Below are 8,848 nucleotides of genomic sequence, written 5' to 3' on the forward strand. Positions count from 1 at the left end.
TTTAAATTTTCAAATTCAACCAAATGTTGCTTATCTTACTGGTTGAAGAACTACATACCCTTTCATTTATTTCCAGACCACCTCCCAACTATGATAAATGCACTGTGCTACAAAGTGGAACTCAAATAACTCCAATGGAAACCTGTCTGCAGTGATGACATAGTATAAAGAGCAAGAAAATGCATGCAGGGTGGGAGGGGTGGTGGATGGGTCAAACAAACAAGAGACTTTGACTCAGGAGACCAGTGTTCATGTCCCATGTAAAATGTTGAGATTTTTTAGCTTGGTTACGTAGTGAATGTCACGTGACGAACATCACAACATAGTTGCAAACTAATTTAAGATACACAACAAAGGCTCTTATTTTAAGCCACACCATGATTTTTTTTTCTAAACATAACCAACTAGTTTTGTGGCCTGTGTCCTGTGAACACTGACGTTTATTTGGAAAAGACTGCCTGTAATGAGCAGAAATTGGCACGCTGTCCCTTAGCTTTAAAAACAGATGCTAGAGGGGTACCCCGAGTGTCATAGGTTAAAGCACAGGGCCACTGACTGAGCTGCCATATTTAATGGGTGGGACAATTAAAGTCAAGATAAAGGCTGGAATTAGAAATAACATAGATGATTGAGTAGTCTACAGCTGTCATTTTATCTGTCTGTCTTTCATCTGTGCCAAATAAACATTAAGGTTTGGGTAAATGTAAGTATGAGTCTGGAGTCTGTGCCAGATACCCAATATTAAAGGACTCTGATCGGGGTCATGTTGGTTTCTTTTTATGTATTGACACCCCTCTTAATTCTCTTATAATGATAATTCTGTTGTTTTGTGAGTAACTTATTTTTGACCAATGACAATTTTAGATAAGTTAATGTGTATCTTCTTATATATGTGAAACAACCAAAAGATAAATATACAATGTATTGATGGACATTATTCTCTTTCTGTGTCAGACACAAGGAGAGTTGTCATTCTGGGAAAAACTGGAGTTGGGAAAAGCAGCCTGGCTAACACCATACTTGGAGAGGAACCATTCGAGGTTGATGATACTTCCAACTCTGGAACAAGAGAATGTCAAGCAGAAACCAGATCTCCAAACGGAAGAAGCATCACTTTGATCGACACTCCTGGTTTCTTCAACACAGAGAGATCTGAAGAGGAGCTGAACCATGAGATAGTGAGGTGTATCACAGAGTGCACTCCTGGGCCTCATGCTTTTCTCGTTGTATTTAAAGTGGTGAAATTCACAGAGCAGGAGCAGGATGTCATCAACAAAATACACCAGTACTTCTCTGAAGAGGTCTTCAGATATGCAACAATCGTCTTCACTGTTGGTGAGCAGCTCAAGGGACAGACAATTGAGGAATTTGTCCACAGGAATAAGTCATTAGCCATTTCTCAGTACTCAAGTTCAGCAGTTCGGACTTGTGGACTTGGCAAGTTCAGACTTGGTAAGTTCACGCGAGAGTCCTGACTTCCCAAGAACGTGAGGACAGGAGTACAGTCATTTCTGCTTTTGGAACAGCAGCAAACTTGATGATGTCACCACCTCCGCTCGCCTCGGCTGTTGTACTGTGTTGTAGGTCTATACGTGTATTTAGAATAAAACTATATAAACACAGCCCAGCCCTGCGTCATTGTAAGAAATTAATGTGTATATGTTTTTAACGTTTCAACATATATTACTGACATACAAAAATACATAAATAGCCAAAATATTTTCATGAAATGTCTTATAAAACCTTTTCCCCGCAGCTGGCTTTTGATCATATTTAATCTATATCCAATTCCCGCAACTAGCTTCAGATCATGTGTAATCAAAAGTCAGGTGCGGGGGGGAAAGTTTGTGGAGAGTTGGTGGTTATTGTAAGCATGAGCACTGGCGAGTTAAATCAATAATTGACATGGATCGGAGAAGGTGTCTTTGTGCAGTTATTGCAGCAGGATTGCTGTACCTGCAGGCTGAGGAGGAGGCTGCCCAGCTGAGGAGGCAGATCCAAGAAAGACAGCGGAGACTGAGGCGGAGGATGAGGATGAGACGTGCTATGCTTGCATGTCTATTATTTGGTATTTACCCAGGAAAAGTAGTAATATCACAACAAAGAACAAAAACTCAGTCACAAGTAAAAGTGCTGCAAATCTGACTTGAGTAAAAGTATCGTCAGCAAAATGTAGGCCTGCTTAAAGTTAAAAGTTAAAAGTACTCATTATGCAGAGTGACCCAATTTAATCATACATGAATATGTATTGAGTATTAATTGATCAATTTACGCGTAGGCTACATGTAAGCAGCATTTAAATGTTGTCATGGTAGAACTAATTTTAACACCTTTCACTGGTGTACTAGTCTAATCTATAACAACACACAGCAACTTGTAAATATGAAACTTACAACATATAAAACAAACTATCTGAAAAGTAACTATGGCTATCAAATAAATGTAGTTTGAGCAGAATGTACAGTATTTCCCTCCAAGTAAATGGAAATACCCAAAGTACAAGAACATCAAATTTTAAGTACAGTAGCTACTTGAGTAAATATACTTAGTTATTGTCCATCACTGCATTTGTCTCATCATTATGCATTCTGTCTACATTTTTATGTAGACTTGACTGTTAACTTGGTACACCTAGAAAAAAATAATTAATCTTTAAATACAATAAATGAATTACAATAAATTCTTAAATTAAAATCATTATTGAATGGTAAAAACACATAAATAAGCAAAAGAACACAAAGAACAACAATTAAATGAACAATGTTACAACATTTAATAATATATCTTATATACTGAGACTGAATATTGCCCATTAGACATTCCCCAAACGAATTACATTTCATATTTAACCACTACAGAGATATCAGCGATGAATTTAAAAGGACTACCCGAGAGAGGCTGCTCTCAGTGGGGCAGCCTGAGCGCTCATACACACATGTTTATTATCTATGAGCGCTGACACCGCTGTCATCTAGCGGGACCTCAGTCACATTCAAGTGGGCTCTATATTAATACATCGACCACGGGTTTGAAGTTTAAACTATGCATGAAAACACTGCATTCCGTGACAAAACAACAGTCACATATCGGCTTTCCCTCACTCGCCATTTCCGATGATTGTTGCGAAATGCATGCTGGGATACCTGGCTGTCTGAAGTCCACACAAGTCTGCTCCAATGCATCCCTGGTAAAAGGGGCATGGTGGGAACACATCTGGGCATTTGGACTGAACTTTGCTAGATGTGAACTTTGAATTGTAACAGTACTTGGGCTGTGACTGATGACGTGTCACAAGTCCACAAGAACACAAGTCCGCACAAGAACGCACATTGAGAAATGGCTGTTGAGTGATCTTGTGGAAAAAGTGTGGAGGCCGCTGCCATGTCACTGATAATAAATACTGTAAGAACAACCAACAGGATGAATACAGGAGCAACAAGTACCAGGTGGAGGAGCTGCTCAAGACAATAGATGGGATAACTGAAGCAAACAAAGGAAGGTGTTAGACCAATGAGAGGCTCCAAGTAGTACAGGAAATAATTGAACAAAAGAAGATGTGCATGAGAAAGTCATCGGGAAACATGTCAGAAGACGAGATCACATGGCAGGCTAAAGACAGGGCATATAAGGAGATCTGGATCAGACTGGCAGGTGTTGCAACAGGTGCAGTGTCAGGAGCTTTGTTTGGTGTAGTAGTGACGGTTGGAGTAGTTGTCTTAGCTTTAAAGGAACTAGTGCCTGTGGCCAAAACAGTTGTACTAGCAGCAAAAGGAGCAGCAGCAGGAGCAGCTGGTGTAGGAGGAACAGCAGCAGCAGGAGGAGCAGGAGGAGCAGGGGGAGCAGGAGCAGCTGGAATAACATTAATCTCAATTGCAGGGGTATCTGCTGCAGTGGGAGCAGCAGTGGGAGGTTATAAAGGATATAATGCAGCTGAGGGAGCAGACACGCCATGGGACGCAGCAAAAATGTCAGCAGCTGCTGTCACGGGGGGAGCCTTCTCTATCATAGATGGAGTGAGAGATTGTTTGAATGTTTTCAGCAAACCACCAGATTCAAAGTTAAAAGAGAGTCAAAACCTACAGTGAGCTGTGACTCCTGAAGATGGGGAGGAGAATTTTTCATTAAAGTCATGTCTCCCTGCAGATCACATGAAAATCTTTTGTATTTCCTCAAATAAAGTTTTTAGTAAACAAGTAACTATTTCATTGTGGGCATGTGATAGCTTGTCCTGATTTGTGTCCATGTAGGATCCCATCTCTCATAGCAACAACAGTAGTGCAAGTGACCTGACCCAGAGCGATAGATAAGAACAGAGTGGCGACACTCCCATAGGACTCCGTTGTAAAACATGGCGGACAGAACTTCCGGGTTATGGAGCCCTCTATAGTTCCAAACATTCCTCCCGTGGAGTCGGACCCCGTTTATTTCAATGGCCGCATGACGAGAAACTCCTGAGGTAAGGTGATGAAATATCGACCAATTTTAAGTCATTACGTGAGTTTATTATATCGGAGGTCCTTTATTATGTAGATATCGATTATTTTTGTATGTAATGTAATTATGGTTTTTTTTTGAGTCAGGAATTATGATTGGTTTTCAGCCATTGCCTCCTAGTTCGTTAGCTCGACGTCGCCAGCTGTGTAGGTTTAGCACCGTTTAGCACCTAACATTTGTGGTGTTTTTGTTTGATTAATGAATCACAGACAAATCACATATAGTTGGGATGATTACTAAGGGGTTTTATTTAGATTTTATCATCCGAACCTGACGGTGTTAGCTAAGGGTAACATTAATCGGATGTGTTAAGTTAGCTTTTATTAGTTTTCTGAACTGTTCCATAAGAAGATAATGTAGGACAGGCGCACATACTTCTGCCTGAGCCTTTATCAAATACCTAACGTTACGTACGGTGTATTCTTTTAATGTTTACATAAGAGTGTTATTATCTCATAATTTAATTCCTGTTTATATGTATGCCGTGGGATGACAGACTAAAATAGGACTACTACTTCACTACTACTACTACTTCTGTCAGCATTTAAGGCATATATTATGTTTAACTTGGAACTATGTCACAGTCACACTATAGAGGCTAGACAGCTTAAAAATGCTATTTCAGCTTGTCTTTGAATGTTACATTCATAAACTTAATCGTACAAGAGCAAAACATTGCACAGTGGTTTAAACACTACGGGAGTATATCACAACACCTGTTGTGATATACTCCCGTAGTGTATCACAACACCTGTTGCCACTGAATTAATATTATTTACCTCTGATTTAAAAATATTACGTTTATATGGAACGTTGAGTTTAATTATTTTAAATTGTGTCTTTTAGGTGATCCTGAAAGAGCCCTGTGAAGTTTCTGCTGTCAAAAGACTCCACAAGTGAGGTAGCTAAAAATTACATGAGCAGCAAATTATTTTGTGGCTGTTCTTTTTCTTAGTTGTGTATGTGTGTCATGTTTTCTTCTTGCAGGGTTTGCTGTTCCTAAAGCTATGCCTTTTCCAGCTCCAGGGATGGGAACAAAGTGACCACCCTTTGCTGAGTCATTTTTTTTAAATTGTACTTCTTTCTTAATCCCAAATTTATTCTATTTTGTTGTGCAAGAGCCCTCTCTGCTCTCTTTCTTAGGAGTGTCTCCATCCTAAGTTGCTTCCTTCAGTCCTCCACACTCACCCTGTCATGACTGGCCCCTAGCACACTGGTCCCTGGATCACCTTCCCCTGTAGAAGTGGCTTCTTCAGTGGCAGCCCCTGACTGACTGGCCCCTGGAAGTCCGCTGACCTCTCCTTCATCCTCTATCTGCAGACTGCCTCCTGGTACTTCCCTATCATTTTCAGATTCTGCCTCAATTTCTCCCTCATTCTCTGTAATAATAACAATGTGTTGTTGCAGTTAATATGCATTTATGGTGCCTTTACATTAGCACCTACTTTCGTCTCCTGTTTAAGGGTACGCGACACTCCAATTAAACAAAACTGTATCTTTATGTGAAACAAATCATCTGCCACACTCCTGGACTAACAACATGTACATAAAGTTTATTTTTTTTAGCAATAGATGACGATGCCTGTAGATTATCCATGACATTGCCCGGTTCACTCTGCAATGGATATGGAAATAGGATCCAGCCAATCTGGCCATAACATTATGTGTAAATGGAGATACTGTATGGAGTGTTCATGTTTATGTTGTTTTAAGTGTGGAATGACGTGTATTTTTTCCCCCACTGCAAATCAATTTCCTTGTAATAAAGCCAACTTACTTTTACACCAGATACGCCTCTTTTTTAAATTGTTCCTGTTCAGGGAAGTCAGAGTGGGTCAAACACTACACTGATCAAATATTAAAGGTTTAAGGGTCCCTCCTGCCTCTTAGCAGGAGGTTGCATTGTCAGGCACTTTTAAGAGTAATCTTAGTCAAGTCAAGTCAAATTTATTTGTATAGCACATTTCATATGACAAGCATAGCTCAATGTGCTTAAAACAAACACAACATACATATAAAAACAAACACATAACAGCAAGGAGATTACACAGTACAAGAGCATGTAAAAACCTGATAACAACAAAAACACAAAACAATGGTAATGGTACAGCTGGTTAAAACCACACACACACACACACACACATCTAGTTAAAAGCTTGTGAAAAAAGATGTGTTTTTTTAAAGCTTTTGGACCAACGAGAAGAATTTCCATTTTATCATCATTGAGTTGTAAGTTTTTTGTCATCCAGTGCCTAACCTCATTAATGCACTGGATGAGATCTTAGTACCAGGTACTACAGTAGTGTTACTGTTTTTACAGAATATGTGCTCATATTCTCTGTAAGCGTGTAAAAGGAGCTTGTGTTCCACTAGCGTGAGATAAGTTGCTCTTTGTTTATCTGGTGTTGCTATGGTGAATCGGGGCATACAAAGGATAACATACTCAGAGTTTATTCAACCAATTCAGATCAGCTGTTCTAGAACTGGATACTCAGTTTCCCATATTCAGAGTTCATTGTTAGACTGAGAGTTTATAATGCTGACTGTTGCTATTCCTCAACCAGGCATCTCAGACCATCATTGGGTCCTTCACTAAAGATGTGAATGGCAGATGAGATAAGAATAATAACAATAAGAATAACTTTATTCAATTGTCTGTCAGCTCATTTATTATTTGCAAAAGAATTAAAAAGTGTGATGGCTGTAGATACGTAATATCTTCTGTATCTCTCTGTCCTGCCTCGAAGAGAGAGGAGCCGTCCACCGCTGTTTTGTTTTTTTGTTCCATCAAGGTGTTATGGAGTGGATGAACTGGGTTATTCATGATGGCCTTGAACATCTTCAGTGTGCATCTCTCCACCAGCTCTCCAGTGTGTCCAACCACAGCTTGAAGAGTTGTGTACATAGTTGTGCCTGCAGTAAATCTCATATGGCTTTTTTAAACATTTCATAGCCCCACCTTTGTTCTGCTGTCCTAATGCTGGAATATGATCTCTGTTAAATAAAATTGTTCTTCCTTAATGTCAAATTTATCATTTTCTGTGATGTAAGAGCCTTCATACATTGTCTTTTAATTTTTTCTTGTTCTCACAGACACACAATTGCTCTTATTGTCACAGTCATCATTTAAATACATAAAATGTTTAACAGAAAACCATCATTTATCATCATTGTCCAATGTCAGGGAGTATTCACAAATAGCCTACATTAATCCCATGTAGCTATATAAGAGATGCATTGCACCAGATTACAGTTTAGTTGCTAATTTATCTGTAGTCCATGAAGCTAACACAAAGCTCCCCCCCCCAAAAAAAAAACACACAGAAAAACTTGTCTAATTACGCTTTTAGTTGTCATCCAGCCACTCAATACACATAACTGACATTGGTGTATACACAGTAATTCAATAAGAGTTGTATATGTACCTTTGTACGGTTTATTTTAATATTTACCTTTCAAAAGCGAGCTCACTGCTGTCTGTCCCATAGAAGAACATGTCAACGGAGGCTGTGTATAGAACTATTGAGGCTTACATGTACGTGACCGCTCTGGCGGCGACATCAAAGGCTGTCACCACTCTGTTCTTATCTATCGCTCTGACCTGACCTTGACCAAATTTGTGTATGTGTAAGCAAAAGGAAGTGAATGTTAACATTTTATAAAAAGCAAATCTGCTATCTACAGTCTGATTTGGTTCCTACAACAGATAGAAAACAATTGGGTGTCTGGGTCGAGATAATCTTGGCTAAATAACAACAACTAGCATTTTATGTAATGGAAACCCTTTTTTGAATGTCTATGTACAGAAAGGCTTGTAGGGGTGTCACATATTTGGCTTTCTTGTGAGTGAACCCTCAAATGTGCAAACCTGAGTTCTGAGTTTCATTTATTCTAATTTATTCCACAACACAAGCTGCTTGAGTACAGTTAGGTACTTTGTTTGGGCTATGATGATTTTTTTCATCATGGATATTAAGCTGTCTACCAAGGCCTGCAAATGCATTTCAAAAATGACTCACATGTTTTTCTGTGTTTCCACAATCAGATAATGCCCTCAGGTGAGGCATACAAAATGGATGTGCTTGGAAACGCCTATACAGGTATTTTAATTGTCTGCCACGAATCAGAAAGTAAAACTAACAGCAAATGTCTCTCTCACACTCTGGCAGCCTTCACACTCAGACCGATTGTCACTAAACAGCAACTTTACTTTTGACAACATAATGGGTAAGTTTATTTCTTTCAGTTATTTCTGTCAGGACTGAACACTGTATATTGCGTTGTGAGATGCAGAGCTTTTCATAATAGCTTTGTTCAATTTAAATCATCATTTCCAGCATGCAGTTGCTACATT

The 8,848-nt window shown here is 39.2% G+C and overlaps 2 protein-coding genes across 2 annotated transcripts in view; both read left to right on the plus strand.

The window, feature by feature from the left end:
* The window catches only part of LOC117246168 (GTPase IMAP family member 7-like), a 143,643-nt gene that overhangs the window by 18,798 nt on the left and 115,997 nt on the right, over window positions 1-8,848 (plus strand). The gene's annotated exons all lie outside the window — the stretch shown is intronic.
* LOC144459898 (GTPase IMAP family member 7-like) lies at window positions 710-3,948 on the plus strand. Its single transcript, XM_078164704.1, has 4 exons — window positions 710-724; window positions 909-1,468; window positions 1,802-1,829; window positions 3,366-3,948. Exons 1-4 carry the CDS (start codon window positions 710-712, stop codon window positions 3,504-3,506), a joined length of 744 nt encoding a protein of 247 aa, XP_078020830.1. The 3' UTR covers window positions 3,507-3,948.

This window comes from Epinephelus lanceolatus, chromosome 22 (assembly GCF_041903045.1).
Source record: "Epinephelus lanceolatus isolate andai-2023 chromosome 22, ASM4190304v1, whole genome shotgun sequence".
Lineage (NCBI taxonomy): Eukaryota > Metazoa > Chordata > Actinopteri > Perciformes > Serranidae > Epinephelus > Epinephelus lanceolatus.

Bases quoted from the DNA above. Each gene is read 5' to 3' on its own strand.
- LOC144459898 (XM_078164704.1), top strand. The intron at 1,469-1,801 runs GTCCTGACTTCC...TCCCGCAACTAG, and splicing joins CTTGGTAAGTTCACGCGAGA to CTTCAGATCATGTGTAATCA. The intron at 1,830-3,365 runs GTGCGGGGGGGA...TTGTGGAAAAAG, and splicing joins CATGTGTAATCAAAAGTCAG to TGTGGAGGCCGCTGCCATGT.